The sequence below is a fragment of the Leptopilina heterotoma genome, unplaced genomic scaffold (assembly GCF_015476425.1).
Source record: "Leptopilina heterotoma isolate Lh14 unplaced genomic scaffold, ASM1547642v1 Lhet_158, whole genome shotgun sequence".
Taxonomy (NCBI): Eukaryota; Metazoa; Arthropoda; class Insecta; order Hymenoptera; family Figitidae; genus Leptopilina; species Leptopilina heterotoma.
The window spans coordinates 194,799-216,875 of record NW_025110872.1 but is presented as its reverse complement, the minus strand read 5'-3'; the positions used below and the strand labels follow the sequence as shown (position 1 = coordinate 216,875).

At 26.7% G+C, this 22,077-nt stretch overlaps 4 protein-coding genes across 5 annotated transcripts; 3 read left to right on the top strand and 1 right to left on the bottom strand.

The window, feature by feature from the left end:
• Positions 1–133: 133 nt before the first annotated feature.
• Positions 134–5,259, top strand: LOC122498739 (uncharacterized protein DDB_G0283697-like). The gene is made up of 4 exons (XM_043606626.1): positions 134–340; positions 724–829; positions 1,463–4,196; positions 5,252–5,259. Exons 1-4 carry the CDS (start codon positions 315–317, stop codon positions 5,257–5,259), a joined length of 2,874 nt encoding a protein of 957 aa, XP_043462561.1. The 5' UTR covers positions 134–314.
• Positions 5,260–5,689: 430 nt separating this feature from the next.
• On the top strand, positions 5,690–10,891 carry LOC122498740 (pre-mRNA-processing factor 17). Its single transcript, XM_043606627.1, has 8 exons — positions 5,690–6,026; positions 6,108–6,324; positions 7,512–7,838; positions 7,943–8,157; positions 8,248–8,511; positions 8,596–8,729; positions 8,824–9,045; positions 10,582–10,891. Exons 1-8 carry the CDS (start codon positions 5,835–5,837, stop codon positions 10,757–10,759), a joined length of 1,749 nt encoding a protein of 582 aa, XP_043462562.1. The 5' UTR covers positions 5,690–5,834; the 3' UTR covers positions 10,760–10,891.
• A 141-nt stretch (positions 10,892–11,032) lies between these two features.
• On the top strand, positions 11,033–17,167 carry LOC122498741 (transmembrane protein 181). Its single transcript, XM_043606628.1, has 13 exons — positions 11,033–11,402; positions 11,829–11,993; positions 12,213–12,316; positions 12,421–12,570; positions 14,031–14,133; positions 14,202–14,355; positions 14,457–14,537; positions 14,719–14,818; positions 15,082–15,209; positions 15,316–15,465; positions 15,594–15,696; positions 16,597–16,827; positions 16,915–17,167. The coding sequence occupies exons 2-13, from the start codon at positions 11,833–11,835 to the stop codon at positions 17,046–17,048; spliced, it is 1,599 nt and encodes a 532-aa protein (XP_043462563.1). The 5' UTR covers positions 11,033–11,402; positions 11,829–11,832; the 3' UTR covers positions 17,049–17,167.
• Positions 17,168–18,678: 1,511 nt separating this feature from the next.
• On the bottom strand, positions 18,679–21,248 carry LOC122498722. Of its 2 annotated transcripts, XR_006301251.1 has the most exons (3): positions 19,504–21,248; positions 19,207–19,411; positions 18,679–18,736 (listed from the first exon to the last, which is right to left on the bottom strand). XR_006301251.1 is itself a non-coding variant. In XM_043606598.1 (2 exons), exon 1 carries the CDS (start codon positions 21,185–21,187, stop codon positions 19,538–19,540), a length of 1,650 nt encoding a protein of 549 aa, XP_043462533.1. In that variant the 5' UTR covers positions 21,188–21,248; the 3' UTR covers positions 19,081–19,411; positions 19,504–19,537. The 2 variants fall into 2 exon arrangements, 1 of the variants encoding a protein (XP_043462533.1); XM_043606598.1 differs by lacking the exon at positions 18,679–18,736 and having other exon boundaries at positions 19,081–19,411.
• Positions 21,249–22,077: the final 829 nt, after the last annotated feature.

Sequence of the window (22,077 nt, the reverse complement as noted above, 5' to 3'; positions counted from 1 at the left end):
CACTGAACACCAGGGACACCAGGTGACACCAGGGTTGAGAAGGTAAACTAATTTTGCAATTTTCACTCCTGTGAATTGAGTTTTACTTTAATGATTGCGACCATGTGGATAGAAATTAAACTATCAGCTAACTTCACTCTATAATGACTTGTGTCGTGTGTTTTTTTTATTTTAAAAAAAAGAGAAAGTTCAAAAGTCAAAGATTAAAGATAATAAATAGTGGCTATAGTTTTTAAATTAAATAAAATGGACAATAAATAATAGGTACTTTCAATTTGTTCTGCTACTAAGTTCAACAATTGTTTCCATCACAAATGCAACAGGGTTGTTTACATAAAAGGTAAGTTTAAGGTTATGTGCATTATAAATTCACTGATATGTGTCAAATAACTGTAAGTTAACTGAATTTGTATATTTTTTTCCTCATAAATGCATTTTTTGTTTATTATCCAGATTTTATCATTTAGGAAACAAGTTATTTTCAAAAAGAAACTTGTACTTTCTACATTTTTTTGGAGTAACACAATTTACACCGTTTACACCTGTTGACATATTTTCCGTTTTTTTGATTATACCAACAGATTAACAATTTTCTATTATTTACCGTTTTTTATTACTGTTATTCGAACAGATAAACAGTTTTGTTTAAAAATTCAGTTTCTTGGTTATTAATAGTTAAAGAATTTGAAAAAAAAATGTTAAAATGATATTTATTGATTGTAGATCAAAAAATAAATTAGGACTGCCGACAGATGTAAATGTGTCAAAGGAGATTTTGGAAGTGCATAAACGGTCGTGGGAACAGTTTTTCGAAAAATATTCAATGGAAGTGAGTATATTTTGTTTATGAATTGAATCTGTAAAGTAATTCAATTGAGTTTTCTATTTAATGTATTTATAACTTTATTTACTGAATCTACTAATTATTTATTTACTAATGATCCACAATTTTTAAACGTTCAAATAAACGAAATATTTTTTAAAATTATTTTCAGAAATCACTGATTCCAATTAAAATTTAAAATTAAAATTAAAATCGGTCATCTTTATTAATTATTATAAATTGCTGAATTTCACAATGATTTGAATTTGAATATTTTGAAAATCTTTATTTTTATGGAAAAATAATAATGATTATAAACATTTATTTAAAAAGGAAGTTATTGCTATTTTCGAATAATTTTACAATTAAAGAAATTCGTAAATAAATGTAATAGAAAAGTTTTTTAGAGTTGAAAAAAATTCACCTTTTTTGAGGAAAAAAGGTACTGTGATGCCTGTAATAACTGAAAATTTACATTTAGAAACTTTATGATTAATTTTTTTGACAGTGAAGCAAAATGTTTGTAATAAAAATTTAATTTGTAGAGGAAATAAATAAATAAATTTCGTTCATTTGAAAGTTGAGAAGTTTAGGATCATATTTACTGAATTTACTTACTGAATCTATTAAATTCAACAGACAGGCGACGTCAAAGAATTGAATTTGGAGACATTGAAATTGATAGTCGACGAAAATGAGGAGATTTGCCAACAACGATTACCAATGAGAAATCCAATTTCAAGTGTTCAATACTGGGTGAACACTGGAAAACCTCCTTGTCTATCGGTTGTTGACAAAAATTATAATTCACCGGAAGAAACGTCATTGTCAGAGGAGGAAATTTCAGCGCTTCATCCAACGGCAATTTCACCCTTAGAACACAATTCACCACATCCACCGCAACCAGCAATTATTCCAAGTGAGCCAACAAAACTCTGTTCTTCCATTGTTTCCAGTGATTCCGTAAATACTCGCCAGTATATTTTATCCTCAAATCTTGCCAAGAAAAATATGTCATTAACAATTGTGGAAAATGGAAAATTACACGATTTGAGTTTGAATAGAAATAATATTATTGACGAAGCCGATGTTTACATTGACGTTTGTGGTACAGATGAATTTCCCAAAATTTCAACTGAAGAGAAAGAGCACGAGAAGACGATAAATTCACAATCAACAGTTGTTTATGGTTATAACAATCATATTCTACCCGATTCGCAAGCAACCACAATTTTACGAATGCCGACCGGAAGTTTAAAAATCGAAGACGTCATTCCAAGTTTGAGAAATATTCGCGACAGTCCGGAAATTTACGAATGTGATACGTCCACATCGGAGAAATCAAACTTTAAAGAATTAATTGTCGAGCACAAGCATATTGTCGTTGAATCGATAATTGAAAAAAATAATCGAAGAAAGTTATTCACAAATCCAAGATCGCCAGTGGAATGGCCGCAGTATTCAAGTCCCAAACGAATAATTGCCAGGAAATCATCATCTTTGAGCACAGCCTCCACTTTACATCCAGCTCTCGATTTTTCCGATACGAAACGAAACAATACCTGGAGGAAAAGGTTGTTTTACAAAAAAAAACTTGTGACAATTAACGAAAATAACGAAAAACCATTGATTCCAACATTTGAAGAGCCAATTTTTAATGGGGAAAAATTAAAAAAGTGCTCTGTCGTTCTAAAACCCCTGATACTCGGGAATTTCGAAAAGAAACGAAAATTTGATGTCGAAAAAAACGAATTGGAATCAAAAAAAATAAAAATTTCCCCTCAAGCAAAAACAACGGAGACAAAAACAAATTCAACTACTGATTCATTTCCAACAAATGGAGAAATTTCACAAGAAAAAGAAAAATTTCCCAACGAGAAAGAACAGAAGAAAAATTCGAAATCGCTGCGAGTTTCAATACGAAATCTACGAAGTAAAACAGCGAAATTGACAAAAAAGAAAAAAGGAAAAGTTGCCAAGAAGAAAAAAATTAATATAAAAAAATTGCCAAAAAGAAAGAAAGTCTTGGCTAAAGTATCAAAAGCATCGAGCAAAGTTTCTGAAATAAAAACTATTTTCTCGATAGAATCCGACAGTGATGATGATGATGATGACGGTGAAAAGTGGACGAATAATGAAAACAGTTCCAAGAACAATAGAAAATTTGACAACAAACGTTTGACAAATATTTTTACATTTGATTCTGACGAAGAATTCGATATGACAACAATTTTCCAAACAAATATTGAGAGTTTAACAAAAATAAACGAAGGAAATAAGACTGAAAAAATAAAACAATCGAGTGAAAATAATTCCCTTTTCACTGAATTGTCTCTCTATACAAATGAGGAAAAGGAAAATCAACGAAAATCAACAATAAATAATCAATTTCCAGGATTAAATTCAAGAAGATGGACAAAACTGGTCATCTTACCATCTTCTGAAGACGAAATTCCCCGGGAGGAGAAAATTCTGACAAAAGAACGAAAACGTAAGAAAGTGCAACGAAAAAAAAAGGAACAAGAATCTTCAAAAAATTCAAAAAATATCTCCGAGGAGAAAAAATTTAATTTGGAGAAAAATGAAATAAAAAATAATAGTTTCAATCAATCGCCGAAAAAACGAAAAATAAAAAAAGAAGAAAAAGAAGAATCGTCAAATCTGGACATTTCGAAAAATAGTGAATCGACCAATTTGAATGAATTGGAAAAAAGTGCACAAGTTGGAGAAAATGGATTTGAAGGGAAAAACGAGGAAAGTGAATTTGAAGATATTTTCGAAATTCGACCGAAAACGAAAGAAGAAGAAAGGGAAAATTCGAAGCAAACGAAAATGAAGGAAAATTCGAAGCGAACGAAAAAGAAAGAAAATTCGAAACGAACGATAAAGATGAACGTCAAAGAAAACAAAAAATCGAAATTGAATTCAAATAATAAAAAAGAAGAAGAAGAAGAAGTGATGGAGAAAATTAGACTTAATTCGAAGAAGAATATGAAAAATCAATTGTCTACCGTTTCGTCCGACGAGGAAGAAAAAGAAAAAAATTCCCCTTCTCGAAATCATCGAAAAGTAAAGAAAAATATCAAAAGTGACAACAAAAATGAGAAAACGAAAAAAATCAATAATTCCAACGATCAATTTAATTCCAGTGGCTATGAGACGAAATTCGACGAAAATATTCCAAACGAAATAAAAATGAAATCTTCAATTGCTAATTCATCCCCTAGAATAACGAGAAATTCGCCGAGAAATCAAGAAAAAAAACCAGAGGAAGAAATAAAAAACCAGAAAATAACGAAAGAAAAAAATCAAAAAAGTAATTATTTCAAATTTAGTTCAAGTGATGATGATGAAGATATTTTCAATTTAGTTCGCGAAAAAAATCACAGACCAAGAAAAGAAAATAATAACAAAAAGAATATTTTATCCAATTCCCCCCAAAAAAATGAGGAAAAAAGTAATAATAATTCGCAAGATAATTTAGATAGTGATGATGATGATGATGATGATAACGACATTTTTAATTTAGGACCAAAAAAAGAGGAAATTTTATTCAATACAAAGCAAACAAAAATTGTAAATAAATTTAATGATTCGGAATCGAATTCGAACAGCGATAGTGAAGATATTTTTAATTTTCGACAGTTGAAAAAATATTGAAATTTGAAATAATTTTGCGACTTCTGAAAAAAAATCAATTGTTAATAAGGAAGAAAAAAAAAGTAAAAAACGAACTGCAAAGAAGAAGATTTATAACAACAAAGAAAGTAAATTATCTTCGTAAGTAGAATATAATAATAATATGTTAATAATATGTTCACGGAAAATTAAATTAAAAAAAGAACTTTTTTTAAATTTAATTTACCGAAGCACTCGCGTCACAAAAAAAGGGAAACAAAATTAATCTTGAAATCAATTTTTAATTTTAAAAATAAAATTTTCCATTTGTAACTTTTATATATGAAATAATAAAAAAAGGTAAACTATTAAAAAAAACACGTTAAGAAAGATCAGAATAATTTGACAATTGCGTGAATTTTAATTATTGCAAAATATTTTAATTAATTTCTTCAATGTTTTTTTTAATTGTTTTTAATTTGTTTTTCAATTTTTGAAAGAAAAACCACTCAGTTTATACAAAAATATTTTGTTATTTATTTGTAATAACTGTATCGATGATTTTTTTTCCAACTACATTGAAATTATGTTAATGTTAATAATGTTAACTATTTGTAAATTTAATTATCGTAAGTGAGAGTAGAAAATATAAATATTATGTTTTTCTTTTGAAAAAATTTTCAATTTTTATGAGAAAATGTTCTGGGAAAAAATAATAAAATAAGTACATAAAAAGCATAAAAGTATAATTATTGTATAATTATAATATGCAAATTTAAAAAAAAAAATACTAGGTTTTTGCGTTAATAGGTACCTAATAGATTGTTTTTTAATCAATGTGACCCAATTTTGTTAATAAACAATTTTTATTGAGTCTAATTGACAAAAAAATTTGTTCATAATATTTCGGCATATCTCGTATGTACCAGTATTGTAAAGTAAGAATATTTTTATAAATTTTTAAGTTTTTTAAGCTAAAAAATTGAATAAAAAAATTTGTTTATTTCAAATTATCGTTTTTTTCTATATTTGAAACTTCCCGCCAACTGATGAGTAGTGCAAACGGACGCTTAAAGGCGCACTCACAGCTAGTAGGCAGCAATACAAATTTGAATTTACTGTCTCTTTCACTCTAATTGACTTTCTCTCTAACTCCAATTACTGCCTGCGCATGCAGGCAGAGCTGTGAGTGCTCCATAAGGCCTCAGGCATGCCAATCTGGGAAAATGGAATTAATATTTAATTCTACCAACTTTAGAACACCAGTAAAGTTGAGTAAAGTCAAAAAATGCGTGAGTTCTAATTGTCAACAAGAGAATTAAATAAATTCACTCAATTAACTGTTTGTAATTAATGTAAAAATAACTCGTAATTGATCAATTTAAGTTGAAAAATGTTAGCCCTGCAAGGATATGGCAGTAGTGACGAAGAAGATGATAAAACTAATGCGAATATTGAAAATTCTAAAGAAAGTGAGGTTAGAACTGGTGACAACTCCACAAATGCAATTCCATTCTCATCTACTGGATCTTCGTTATTATCGTTAGGATTAAAAATTTGTTCAGCACCCGAAGTTGTACCAACGGTATATCTTTTATTCTAAAAAAAACTGTAATTTTTGCGCACTTTATTATACATTGATAATTCGTTTCTTCTTTTTCATTAGGGCTCTGAATTATGTTTACGTCACATAGACGCAACAACCAAGGAAATAATGCACAATCCAAAATTTGAGGAACTTTTTGCCCCTGAAGTGGGACCGGAAAATCCCTTTAAAACCCAACAACAACGTGCATTGAAAAACACACTCGCTGGTTATGTTGAGAAAGCGCATTTTTCCGACTTTCAATTTGAAAATCAGCGACGAACGTTCACTAGCTATGGTGAGAATATTAAATTTGTCTTTATTATTCTTAAAGTTTGAAATTTAAACAAATTGAATATATTTACAAGTGTAGTTCAGGGCGCGAACTAGGTCCGTTTTTTTAAAAGAAAGGTCCGTAAAGTCCGTAATTTGATTCGAAAAGGATGAAAAGTTTGTAAATTGTACGATATAATTTGGAGAATTTTAGAGAAATTACAAATGAATGCAGAAATTCAATTATGTTCAAAAATATTTTAAAATTCTCTTCAAAATTTCAATTATCTAGAAATAATTACATTCTTCTTCGAAATTTAATACAATTTTAATCGAATTTCTCGAAAAATGTAATTATTCTCAAAAATTTTATTAGAATTCGTTGATATAATTCAATTATTTGAAACTTTGTTGATAATGGTTCTTTATGGGAATTGAATTTTAAGAAACATTCAATTATCCAATAAATTATTTATTTTTGTATTTAAATACAGTCAACTCTCGATAAGACAAACTCGAAGGGAGACCGAAAAACTTTGAGTTATCGAAAAGTTTGAGTTATCAAATGTTAATAATGCTTATAAGGAATGAACGGGGCCCAATAATTACTTTGACTTACCGAAAAATTTGAGTTATCGCGCTTTGCCTTATCGAGAGTTGACTGTAATTGAATTCTAGTAGAATTTTCTAATGAAAATTTATTTAAAAATTAATTTCAGTTAAAATTTTAAATAATTGAATATTAAAAGCAATATAGCGTAAATTTTTTAAAATAATTGAATTTTGAAATTAATTTTCTCTGAAAATGAAATTAATGAAATTGAAATTGAAATTAATTGAAATTAATTTTTTCTTGAAGTTTTTATTTTCTAATATTTATTTAATTGAAGAATTTACGAATAATTGAAATTTCGTAAAATTGAATATGTATTGTAAAGAAATGGATTTGAAAATTGTCAAAGAACTTTTTCGAAAATTATTAAAAATAATCGATGTAAAGAAGAATTTTAGTTCAAAATTCTTGTAAATAATAATTGAATTGTAAATGATTTTTAAATTAATTACATTATGTACTTTAATTAATTAAATTAATGATTGTATTTATATCATCAGTAGAAAGTAAAAAATCATTGAAATTTGTTTCTTTCAAACAATAATAATAATAATAATAATAATAATAATAGTAATAATTGGATATTTTTTCTCTCGAAGGCTACGCATTAGATCCAACAGCCGATGGAAGTGTTGATGAGGGTAAAATTTTAATTGGCGCTAAAGAGGCGGCCGAGGAAACTGGGGCAAGAACTGTATTTGAAACAACAACGTTAAGACCAGCGGATAAGAGGAAACGAAAAAAGAACGACGATCCGGCGGATATTGAGGGATTTTTGGGTCCTTGGGGCGGTTATGTGGATGAGAAAAGAATTATCAAGCCCACTGAGGAGGAAGCAGCGGAATTGGAGGAAATTCTCGCTAAACGCAATAAAAGAGGAAAGGAAACGACCGAAACTCCCATCGAGGAACGAACTGTACTTCACAGTAAGTTTCGACTTTTTCGCTTTTTCGCTATTTTCGGAACAAGCTCTGAAATAGAGAAAAACTGTTTTTAACGAAATGAACTAAATTTGAATTTCTATTTACAGTTAAAGACACAAATGATTATCAAGGACGCTCATTTCTACACGCACCTCAGGATGTTGGCGTTAATTTAAGATCAGATTCACCTCCCGAACGTTGCTTTTTGCCAAAAGCACAAATTCACACATGGGAAGGACATACGAAAGGAATCTCGCAAATTCGATGGTTCCCGCGCACTGCTCATTTACTACTTTCATGTAGTATGGATAATAGGGTCAAGGTATTTGATTCTTTTAATTTAATAAATTAATAAATAATTTGGCACTAAATAACAAATTTTTTATTTCCTCTTTTCTGAATTGTTTTTTAGCTTTGGGAAGTTTACAATCAAAGAAGATGTATACGAACCTACTATGGACACAGACAAGCAGTGCGTGACATTAGCTTCGATAATGATGGTAAAAGATTTCTATCAGCGGGTTACGATCGTTACGTTAAATTATGGGACACCGAAACTGGCGCATGTTTAAATAAATTCACCAGTCGTAAAGTGCCGTATTGCGTTAAATTTAATCCCGATTCGGATAAACAACATTTATTTGTCGCTGGAACAAGTGATAAGAAAATTATTTGCGTGAGTATTTTTCTCTTCTAATTGTTATAACTTGTAAAATTAATTAATTTTAAATTGGTTAAAAATGAATAAATTAAATTTCAGTGGGACATTCGATCGGGAGAAATAACCCAAGAATATGATAGACATTTAGGAGCTGTTAATACAATTACATTTGTGGATGAAAATCGAAGATTCGTCACGACTTCTGATGATAAAAGTCTTCGTGTCTGGGAATGGTAAGTGACATTCTTTTTTTTTTTTTTTTTTTTTTTTGAAGAAAATTGAAAACGAAAAAGAATTTAAATCTAAAACATTTGTTTTTTCCTACAGGGATATTCCAGTTGATATGAAGTACATAGCGGATCCTACGATGCATTCAATGCCGGCCGTAACACCATCGCCTAATCAAAAGTGGCTCGCTTGCCAAAGTATGGATAATAAAATTGTCATATTCTCAGCACTCAATCGATTTAAAATGAATCGAAAGAAAACATTCACGGGTCATATGGTTGCCGGTTACGCTTGCGGTTTGGACTTTTCTCCCGATATGAGGTTTGTTTCCTTTATTCTTTTTATTTTTTTTTAAATCTTAATTAAAGAGTAAATTTAATGGAAGAGTAAATTAATAATTTAAGAATAAATCTAATTATAGGGTCAATTAGTAATTTAAGAGTAAATCTAAGCCTCGGATATTATGACTTTTTCAACTTTTTCGACTTTTTTTCCAAATACGATTCAATTATTTTCAAAAATATTCGAAATTCAATTATTTTCATTAGTAATAAAAGTTTTACAGAAATCAATTAATTTAGAATAGCATTTTTTTAAATTATTCGAAAAAATCAATTATTTAACAAAATTTTTATACAATTCTTCACAATAATTCAAATACTTACACCAATAATAACATTTTTCATGGAAAATCAAACTTTAAAACAAAAATTTTGATAAAATTCTCGGCAAGAATTCAATTATTTTCATAAATAGTAAAACTCATCGAAGAATTTCAATTATTTTTAATACTACTATTTTAAATTAATTAATCGAAAAATTCAATTATTTTCACAAATAAAGTTTTCCACGGAAGAATTCAATTATTTAAAATAAAATTTTCATAATATTTATTATATTTCGAAAAAATCAATTATTTAAAGCAATGCTTATATATAAAATTCTTATGAAGAATTCAATTATTTTTAAAAATAACAAAATTCTTCTCAGGAATTCAATTATTTTTAAAAGTAATAAATTTTTTCTTGGAACTTGAATTATTTTTAAAAATTCTAATAAAATTCTTCGCAAGAATTCATTTATTATTAAAAATTTGATTATTTTTTTATATTTTTTAAAAACTCAATTATTTTTTAAAAATTTGATCAAATTACAATTATTTTTTTTTTAAATTTTACCAAATTTCAATTATTTTTTAAAAGATTTTACCAAATTTTAATTTTTTGAACATATTTTAATTGTATGGTAATTGTAAAAATATTGTCTTTTAAAAATTATTTAGAAATATTTTTAAAAAATTAATTTTAAGAATTTCTTTAATAAAATTTTTGAAAATATTCTACCTTAATAATATTTAAAAAGAAAAATGAACAGTTTGAATTATTATAAAAAAAATTGAATTTTTGTATTGAAATATGTAATAAAATTCTTGAGGAACTTTCAGAAAATTATTAAAAATTAATACAGATAATTGATTTAGAGATGAAGTTTAGTTCAAAATTGTAGAAAATAATTGAATTTTGGAAAGGGTTATACATAGTTATATTTTTTTTAAATTTTATTTCCCGAGAAAAAGGAAATAAGAAGTATTTAAATATTTATTTAGCAAAATTATTCGAGTTTTTATTAATTGAATTTATAAATCAGTGAAGAATCAGGGAAATACGAAATAAAATTTTTGTGACAACACTGAATTAAATAAACGACTTTTTCGATTTTTTTTCTATTTTTAATCGACTAAAGCGACTTTTTTGACTCGTTAAAGTCGATCCGAGGCCTGTAAATCTAATGAAACAGTAAACAAAAAGGAAAGTATTGATAAATATTTAATAATAATTGTATGAAATTCCTTTGCAGTTATCTCGTGTCAGGCGACGGAGACGGAAAATGTTACGTTTGGGACTGGAAAACAACGAAACTGTACAAAAAATGGAAAGCCCACGACGGAGTTTGCATTTCAGCCATGTGGCATCCTCACGAACCGTCGAAACTCGCAACTGCCGGATGGGACGGGAAAATTAAATATTGGGACTAAAGACAATTTCCCTTTTCGTTTCAAATTGTGCATAGTGTATATAAATATTTTTACTCGAGGTAACTAAGAATCGTGACTTAAAAAAAACAATTTTCAACTTACAACAATGTAAGTTATTGAACATAATTTAAATAAAAAAAATACTTGTGAATAAAAGTAGGAGAACTTTCACTCAGAAAATAAATTTTTAAAAATCTAAATTTCAAAATAGTTGAAATTTAAATCGAATGATAAAAAGAATTATATATTTTTTTTGATCATCAATAAAAGTGTTTTTTCAAAAAAAAAAAAGAAAATTTTCTTCTTTTACCGGGAAGAGCGCTAGTTTCGTTATAAAAGTGAAAATAAATGTAAGCATATATAGAGGAGTAAAAATCAATAATGTGCGCCGTTAAGTCTGAGTACTGTTCGGTACCTTATTGATACACAGTGCACATTAGAGTTTATAACACACGGGAAGTTCTCGCGAGTAAATAGAAGCAAATAAGTAAAAAGATTTTTTTTAACAAATTGGTGACAATTATCAGTCGCCAATATCAAGAAAATGTTAATTTTTTCATCTCCAGTTTTACAAAATGGATAAATAATCTTTAATTTAGGGGAAAAAACAAAAACAGTGCCAAGGGCAATTTTCACAGAAGAGGTATAATTTATTTTAAATTATTCATTTAAATTAATTATTGCCTGTCATTAACATTATTTGCAAATTTGCAAATTCATTAAAATTTTACCACGAAGACAAAATATGTATTATTTACTTTTTTCTTGTTGCTAAAATTAATATTTTTATTAATAAAATAGTGATTATTATTTTATTATTATTTATTTTTATTATTATTATTTTTACAAATTAGTCGTAAATTGTACCTAATTTATTTTTTAATAAATTTACCAGTGTCGATTAATTGATTCAGTTTTGTTTTTTAAAGAAAAAAAATGAAGCGATTTTAGAAAGAATGACTTTAATTTAACCAAATGAAAAGTTAATTAACAGGATTTTTTTTGAAAGAAATTTCCAGAATAGAAACTAAGAATCATGTTTTTGAAAAATTCATTTTTTGAAATTCAGGACAATGAAAATGAAAATGGGAAGTCCGAATTTAGGATATTCCTATCATCTTCCATCGGCTGGGTGGAATCTCAAGGTTAGAAATGCACTATCACAGTGCAGTGATATTTTTAGTGAATTTAATAAATACATTGCACCTGCGTATCATCACGACAGATGCGAAAGGTAATTTTTTCTCTTTTTTTCCTTGTCTTTAGATTTTTTTTTTAAAATAAACCAATTGTAATAATTGACTGTTAAACAATTACTATTAGTCATAACTAATTATTATTAGTAATAACTAATATTTTCTTTATTTATAAAATATTGTTTTTTTTTTTTGTCAAATTATGTATTTTAATATTGTTATTTTAATTTTACAATTTTTAATAAAAAAAAATCTAGATCAGTTCAAATGCGATTGTATTCGATGCACAAGAGGGAATTTGTCATGGTTTTCGTGGCTTTCTTCGCTTGCTTTGGATTATCGGTATTTATTGGACTAACAGGTAAAAATGTGTAAATTTAATTTTTTTGTATTTTTAAAATTTTGTTATTGTTATTAATTTATTGAAATTATTTTTTTGCATTTATTAATCGTTTAATTTCACAGGACCTCCGATAACTTCAACGACACCAGAAAAGGCCCATCCAAATGGCAGTGAAATGCCGAATGGACCATTTATTATGAAAACTCCACCTCTCTCAACGTACAGTCAACAACTTTGGATTATTGCTAAATTATCCACATTAAATAGCGATGGTAAATTACAAAAGAAAATATTTTTATTAATCAAAGTATCAAATTTTTGTTTTTTCTTCATTTAGTAAAACTCGATTAGAAAATTAGAATAAAATATGGAAAATTAATAATAATATAAAGTACATTTTCCGGTCATCTTTTCGCAGTTTGAAGTTAGAAAATTAGTTGTTTGCTTTTTTGTTTCTTAACTTTTTTATATAATTTTTTTTTCAAATATTTTCAATTTTAAAATTACATAATGTATTGAAAATCATAGAATTGTTGCAAAGAATTTTATCAAAAAATTTGATAATAATAGAATTCCTTCAAAGAATTTTATTATTTAAGAAAATAACTGAATTCTCGGGCAGAATTTTATTAAAATTATTTTTAAAAATCCTAATTAAATTCTTTTGAAGAATTTCTATGAATTTTTTTTTAAACTAATGGAGTTTCTTTAATAATTTTAATTGAAAATTTTAAAAGCAATTGAATTCTTGCGAAGAATTTTACTATTATTTATAAAAATAATTGAATTGTTCCGAAAAATTAAATTAAAATTTTAAAAAATATATGAATTTTATGTTAATAATTGAAAATATAAATTTTTTCAAGAAATTCTATTAAAATAGTTTTGAAAAGAATTGAATTTCTGAAAAGGATTTTACTATTTATAAAAATAATTGAATTATTGCGAAGAACTTTCTTTATTTATAAAAATAATTGAAATGTTTCGAAGAATTTATTAAAATTTTAAGAAATAATTAAATTGTTATGAAGAATTTTATAGAAATATTTGAAAATAATGAAATTTTTTCGAGAAATTCAATTAAAGTTGTTTCGAAAATAATTGAATTTTTTTTAAAGAATTTTATCAAAATTAAATATATTCAAAATAATTGAATAAATTCATCACAAGAATTATATTATTTTTTGAAAATAATTGAATTGCTTCAATTTTTTTGACAAATATATTTAATAATTGCATTAAAAGTAATTTAATTTTTATATAGAATTTTTTTAAAAAAATTTAAGAATAATTGAATTATTTTTGGAGAATTTTAAATTCTTGTTGAAATTAAATTATATGGAAATTTTTGAAAATAATTAAATTCTTGTTTTGTAGTTTTGTCTTGTTTTGAAAATAATTGGATTTTTGTAAAGATTTTATATTATATATATAAAAAAATAATTGAATTGTTTAGAAGGATTTTGTATTAAAATTTTAGAAAATAATTGAATTCTTTCGTGAAATTTTATTAACATTTTTTAAATTATGAACAGTAATAATTAATTTTGTACTTAATAAGTAAATTTTTTAGAATTTAATTAATTATTTAAAAAATTTTGTAATTTGCATAACAATAATAAATGAAATATCACGTTCCGCGCGTAACATTTGTTAGTATAGAAATAAAATAGAATAAGAAAAATGATTAATTAATTAATAATTTATTAATTTTTTTTAATTAAAATTTTAGACGAGAGGTATGACAAAAGTTTTCAAGTGAGCGTTTCTATAGACGGAATCACGACCGATCGAAAATTAGATCCAGTATTAACTGCAGAATCGGGGCATAATAGGTAAACATTCAAAAAAAAGATTTGAATTAATTATTAAAATAGTTTTTGAATTTTTCCTTTTTTTACAGAACACGACATTTAAAGTGTGAGAGGCAAAATTGTGAGGAATTTGTAATTGCCCATCTTGGATTTCTTCACTTTAGTCATTATATTATAACCGTACGATTCTATGGACTCGAGAGTTTCCATCAACGTTACACGATACGAAATCTCACATTCTACGTCAGTAAGCAAATAAAATCCTTCATTTATATTATTATTTTCGACTATTTCAATGATACAATTAAAATGTTGATTCTTCATCAATCTTTTTATTTCCACAGTTTAAAAATTACGATCCTGATTTCACGCAAATTGAAATTTGGTTCAGATTAATATTTCTTCTGGCCACATTCGTAGTGACGGTAAGTAAAGGTTTTTTAACTTTACAATTTTTTTGAAAAGAATGATTTAAAAATTAAAATTTCCTTTTTTGTTCAGAAATTCTAATTCTTTATTATTTAATTATTTGGTGTTTTCTACACATTCTGTTGATTTTAAAGGAAAAATAAATACTTGAAAATAAAAATTAATTTTCTATTTTAGTGTTGGTTTGGGCATTCCTTGAGGAAATATCAATTGCACGATTGGTCAATTGAACAAAAGTGGATTTCCATTCTTTTGCCGCTTCTTATTCTCTACAATAGTGAGTTTGTTTGAAAATAATATTTAATTATAATTGAATTAAATTTTTTTGTGAGAATTGGATTATTTTCATAATTAATCAAGTTCTTCGCAGGAATTAAATTATTTTCATGAATTTTAATAAAATTCTTTGCAGTAATTGAGCTTGTGCAAAGAATTATATATTAAAATTCTTAAAAATAGGTTTTAAGTTTTCGTTCAAAATTGAAATTAATAGGAAATATAATAATTTATTGAATTTAATTAATTTTATTTTATTCTTAGATCCATTATTTCCGTTAATATTTTTGGTGAATTCATGGATTCCGGGAATGTTGGACGCAGTTCTTCAGACAACATTTCTTTGCGCTATTCTAATGTTCTGGCTCTGTGTTTATCACGGTTTGCGACAGGTTTGTAATTTTCTTTTCCCTCCAAACAAATTTTTCCTTTTTGCCAAAATTTCATTCATTAAAAAATTAGAAAGAAACATTGTAATTTTTTGTTAAAAATTTTTAGAACGAGAGGCGAATAGCAACATTTTATTTGCCAAAATTATTAATCGTTGGATTATTATGGGGAGCTGGTCTCACACTCGCAACTTGGCTCAGATGCACAGAACTTGAGGACCCGACGTATAATTATATTCTCGACACTTCAAATTATTACGTAAGAAGATTTGGAAATTCGATTATTGTTGTTAATTTTCGAAAATAAGGAGAAAATTTATTTCTTTATTTTCGACCAAATTTTATTTAAATTTTATTGAAATTGTTTTTATTTTTTCTCTTTTTTAGGGATTCAAGGTATTCTTTCTGACGATGGGAGGAATTTACGGGGCTTATCTTCTTTTACTTATTCTACGAGCGTACAGCGAATTGCGATCGATGCCATACTTTGGTAATTAAAAACAGAATTTTCCTAATATTTTTCGAAACAAATCAATTATTTAAATAGATTTTTATAAAATTCCTAAGAATTCAATTATTTTTAAAAATAATAAAATTCTGCTCAGAAATTCAGAAAATCAGAAATTTTTTTAAATTTTAATAATACCAATTTTTACAACTTTTAAAACTCACAGCAGGATTTCAATTATTTTTAATATAATTTTAAATGAATTGCGCGAAAAAGGCAACTTTTCTCAAAATTTTTATAAAACTCTTCGAAATATTTGATATAATTTGTTTCTTATAGAGTGTAATTAATAATTATTTTCAGTTCCTTTTTAATTGTATTTCTTGAATGAATTTAATTATTATCAAAAATTTTAATGCAATTCTTCGTGAAAATTCAATTATTTTAAAAAATGTTGATAAAGTTCTTTATAAGAATTAAAATTTAAGAAATATTCAATTATTCAGATAAATTATTTATTATTTAAATAATTGAATTCTCGTAGAACTTTCTGAGAAGCATTGCTTTAGAATTGAATAAAATAAAACGTTTAAAGTTTTGAATAATTTTATTTATAAATTTCAAGAGAAATGAATTGAAAAATGATTGAATATTTTGAAGGAATTACTTTTGTAATTTTTAGAAATAGTTAAATTTCAAAAATGCGTTACATTGAAATCATTTGAAATATTTTAATTCATGTAGACAAAATAAATTCGATATTTTAATATTTATTTTTAAAAAATGTTCTATTTTTGAATGTACTCAAGAAAATTATTAAAAAAATTAAGTCAAGTTTAATTTTTCAAAAGTTATTTTTTTACTACTTTTTTTCTGTCTTTAAGCTACTTTTTTGAAATTAATTATTAATTTGATTACTTCAAATTGGAAATATTCTTCCAGATCTTCGATTGAGATTTTTGACCCTATTAGCGGCGGTTGTCATTGGAATTTGCGCTTTAGTCACAGCCAGAAAATTTGGAGCTGGAGTATTTGAGGACAGTTTTGCGTCTCGTCTTTCAACGTATTATCACACTTCCGCCCAATTTATGGCCCTCTATGGCCTATTGAATTTCTATCTCTATACAATGGCTTATGTTTATGCGCCCGCTCTCCAACAAGTTTATGGGCAACGTAAGTCTTTTTAATTTTTTATTCGAGACGAAGAGTCGAAAATTTATTTAATTCAATAAATTTAATTCAAAGGTTTTTCGTTTTTAGATTCATCAATAACAAAGGATAATCCATCTTTTTCGATGATAAACGATTCGGACGAGGAAGTAATTTACGGATCAGATGAAGACAGTCGACGTCCATTGACACGAGCACCTAGAAATACAGACGACAGTGATTAGACAGTGATTATTTAAAGAAAAACATTTCATTTCTTTTCATTCGACAAGATTTTTTATTATCTTTACTAAATTTTATTATTTAGAAAACGAATTAAGTTTTTTCAAAGTATTTAAATCAATTTTTTCTTATAAAGAATTTTATTAAAATTTTTACGAACAATTTTATTAAAATTCTTGAAAATAATTAAATTTCTGCTAAATATATTATTCTAAATCATGAAAATAATTGAAATCTCACTAAGAATTGAATATTTTCGAGGAATTTAATTGAAATTATATATTAAAAATATTTCAATTCTCATAAAGAATTTAATTTAATGTTTTCAAAATAATTGAATTTTTGAGAAGAATTTATCAAATTTTTAAAAAATAATTAAATTCTTTTGCGAAATTAATTAAAATTGTATTGAATATAATTGTATTTTTTTAGAAATTTAATTAAAATTATATTGAAAATATTTCGCAATTCCCATAAAGAATTTAATCAAAATTTTTCAAAGTAATTGAATTTCTGCGAAGAATTTTATAAAAATTCTTTAAATTAATTAAATGTCTGCGAAAAATTGTATAAATTATAAAAATAATTGAAATCTTGTTAAGAATTTAATTAAAATTTTCGAAAATTATTAAATTTTTTTCGAGTAAATTTAATTGTTAAATTGTAGGTATTGAAAATATTTCAATTCTTATAAAGAATTTAATTGAAATTTTTCAAAATAATTGATTTTTTGCTAAGCGAATTTAATCTTAAAAATAATAATTAATAATAATAATTCTAATCTTTGGTATGTAATATTTTTACATAAGTCGTTTTTTTAATAATCAAAACACTTGTACATAATTAATTGTAATTATTGTTTGTGCCATGCAGTTAATGAGAAACTGCCAGAATATAAATATATATTACAAAAAATTTACCCGATTTTTACATTTTTATTCATCATCTGGATATTATTTTAATAACTAATATATTTTTACTATACATATTTTATTATGTTTGTGTTAGATTTATCTTGATTAAAAGTCAATTTTTATATTTATGAGAATTCGAAGACAGTTTTTATCGATTATTTTGGATGTAAAGACACTTGAAAATATAATTTTGTAAAATTTTAGTATTTTCCTTTTAAATTTGACAGTTTTTTTATCGCCTCGAATCGTTATATTAAAGGCGCACTCACAGCTAGTAGGCAGCAATACAAATTTGAATTTACTGTCTCTTTCACTCTAATTGACTTTCTCTCTAACTCCAATTACTGCCTGCGCATGCAGGCAGAGCTGTGAGTGCTCCATAACGTATTTAAAACCTCGAAAGTCCAATTCCAAAACGGAAAACGTCCAATCATGGAAAATCTAAAGGTGCTTACACACCAATGTTTTGGTCGATAAAAAAATGAAAATGTATTTTCATTTTCGTATTAAACAATTTCTCATATAGATTTTCGAGTTTTACAACTTTGGAGATGTTTTGGCTTATTGTTTTGAACGTTTTGAACCTTTTGGACATTTTATAATTTTGAAATACCTAACCTAACCTCTTTGACCACCTAACGTCAAAAAGAAGCGATACAAATAAACCAAACTGAACCAAACGATCGCCAATCCATTGAAAAGAATTATCTTTCCGTATACCAGAGCTGCCAGGTACCCTCACCAAACGCAACTGCGCTTGCGCGACAAAAATGCTTCTATTTGTAGAATAAAACTTGTCCATCTAAAGTACTTTATATGTATAATATAAAACGTTTTAAAAATGCGCGGTTCATTTCGCCAATAAGATCATTTTTGTAGTGCAAGCTAAGTTGCATTTGGTAAGGGTACTTCTGATTATAAGGTAATTTTGTAAAAGAAGAAATTGAAATTGTTAAAAAAAAAGTTTAAAATTAAAGTGAAATGTTGAATAAAGTTAAAATGTTTTGAAAAAATTAAAATTTAAAAATTACACCGTTAAACTGAAACTAAATTATAAGTAAAAAAGAGAAAAATGATTTAAATTTAAAGAAATAAATGTCTTTTACAAAATTACCTCCCCTCCTATTATTGATTATTTTAATTTATAAAAAAAAACACAAATGTGCTTTTGTTTTTATAAAAAATTTGAAAAATTCAAACAATAATCAATAAAAGAAGTAGCATGTTTTTTAATTTCTTAAAAAACCTGGTATGCCTTTTTACAGGCTGGTTCGGATCTCATAAGAGATCTCCCGGTATGTACAATGGCAAAAAGCCATCACCACCAGGACCGAATAATGTTTTGTTAAATTATTTCCGCAATTAAGCAGTATATTGTCCATCGTAGAAATTTGTATTTCCGGTTGTCGAGGTTCCTCCTTTTCATTGTCCTTTAAGAGATTTACTTAGTGCTGAAAAAGAGAAAATAATTACAAATTAATTAAATTTTTTAATATTTTTCATAAAAAAAACTATTTTTTAACTATAAATTTTAAAAACTTACATTTAAAAATGAATGTTGAAAGTGATGGGAAAAATTATTTCTGCAATTCTGCAGCCTCATGTTCAATGTCATGATTCTTGATCCGAAATAGATGGTGATTTTTTATGGAATCCTTTGGTATGATCTTCTCTTGAACAAGTGCAAGATTAAGAATATTACGCCCTGCATTTACGTCTCTTTCCCACGTTGTTTTGCATTTCGCACAATAAGTGTATCGATGGGGACTCTTGGATATTTTAAGTGGTCTCACACAGCGACTACACATTTTTGTTGTATTAAACTCATTTACTTTCACGACTTGCAATTTATCCTTTCCTAATTCTTCTGATCTTTGAAAAAGAGTTTGTTGAATACGTTTCAAAGGAGCTTTAGTGTATCCCTTGATAAAATTAGGTATTTCAGCTCCACCAATAGCAACGAAACAGGGTTTCTTCTTTGTATCACCTACTATCCAATTCACAAGTTGATCAACTTGTCGCTTTTGTGCTGAATATCGATCAATTCGTAAACGCGTTACGGATCTTTTTTGATGAAGTGATTGGAAATTTTGTAAAAGATGTATTCTATATTTTGTTATGCGATGGCGATCTCGAGGATTAGTCATGCAAAAATTTTCCATCAATGGATCCTCAGCAAGTTGCTTGTAATATTTTTGCATGTCTATACCTTTTTTCTTCATTAATTCTCTTCTTCTATAGTCGCCCATCTGCCATCTCATCATCCAACTACCAATGTAAATAGCTGAATCCTTTTTTACATTAGTGGTTGGATTAGGATCGTTTTCTCTACTGACGCCAGCCAGAGTCGCCCTCGCACCAGGATCAAAACCACAAAATTTTGTGTAACTTCCAACTTTCTTCTTTGATTGCACAACATCATGTTTTGTGGGTAAATCAAAAATTACTGACACGTCCACACCATTTGTCGTTATTGTACCAGAGAATTTACCACCATTCTTTAATTTTTTTCGACCTCTTTGGATTGATTTAAAGTTGAACATTGAATTCCACCTTTCTTCATTGTTCATTTCTCTTAAGCGCTTCATTTCATCGTCCATTTTATCAACTGCTCTTTGAAGATGATCCTTATTCGTTCCTGATTTTGTTTTCTTTTTTTGTAAAATTGCCTTTTTTTCTTTAATTTCTTGAATAACAGTTGCCACTTGCAAATCTTTTAAAGCAGTATTTGTATAAACGACATGCTTCACGCCTAATGAAATTTGTGGAATTAATGTGAAATTCTTCTTCTTTTTATCATGAAATTGTTGTTGAATCATAATGAAAAATGGCAAAAATTTATGCCATTCTTTATCTTTTGTCAATTTTGTAAAGTCCAATTTTCTTTCATCATCATCATCATCATCCTTTTTCAGTAAATCAATAGGGAATCCTTTCACTTGACATTTATTTTCTTGCAGCAGGAGATTTAAAGCAGCAACAGATTGTTTATAAAATGAAGGCCTTCTTTTTCGAAATTTCTTTTTTTCCTTATTCTTCTCTTTTTCTTTTTCCTCATTCTTCTCTTTTTCCTTATTCTTCTCTTTTTCTTCTTCTTTTTCCTTTTTCGATTTTTTTCTTCGCCTTCTTGGCCTTTTTTTATAATAGACTTTATCGCAATGTTTGTGATATTTTTCCTGTCGAACATATCTTTCATCGCAATAGTCTGATGTATTTTTTTCTCGCATTTCATCTGGAATTTTTTTTTGAGATTTTTGAAATTCTTTTCTTTGTTCATTTTTAATGCTATTTTTAAAACTCCTAATTTTTATTTTTTCATAATTATCATTTTTGATACGGTAAACTGAACAAATTTCTTGAATTTCATCTACTTCCATATGATTTTTTTCTTCATCTTCAATTTCCATTAATAGCTGCAAATATCTTCTTAATCGTGATGCTGCATGCGTCGTGAAATTTGTTTTAAAGTTTCGATTCAACACTAAAGCTGCCTCCTGAATTATTGCACTTCTATATTCTCCGTCATAAAGTGGAATGTCATTCCTTAATTCTTTATATTCGTTGACCATTGTATTTATTTTTGCATCCTGTTCAGTTACTTTACGTTTCGTATTTTCTTTCTGCTTTAATGATATTAGTAATGGCAGAAATGCGGGACCATTGTTGGTCCATTTCTCCAACAATGATGGGCAATTTTCAACATTTTCAACATTTGTTTCTTCATATAGGCCGAATAATGCCATTGTTGTTGCCTCATACATCATTGATGAAACAACCTTTGCATCTTCTTCAATTCGATTTTTAATGTTTGCTGATTTACATAATTTTCCCAAACAAACTTTTACCGTATGCTTTTCTGTTCCCATTAATTCCAATCTTCTTCTCACTTTATGATGCAACGGTTTATCAATATTTTCATTATCCAAAGTAATTGACGTTCTTTTTCTGTTTGAAGAAACACCAATTGTAGATTTCTCGACACTGTATTTCTTTCGTTTTGAAGAGGGGCCAGCACCACTTTCAATTGATGAGTCAACACCTATAATTGGAAGAAATGAAAATTTTATTAATTTTATATTGAGAGAGATTAAGAAAATATAAAAGAAGAAAAAAGAAT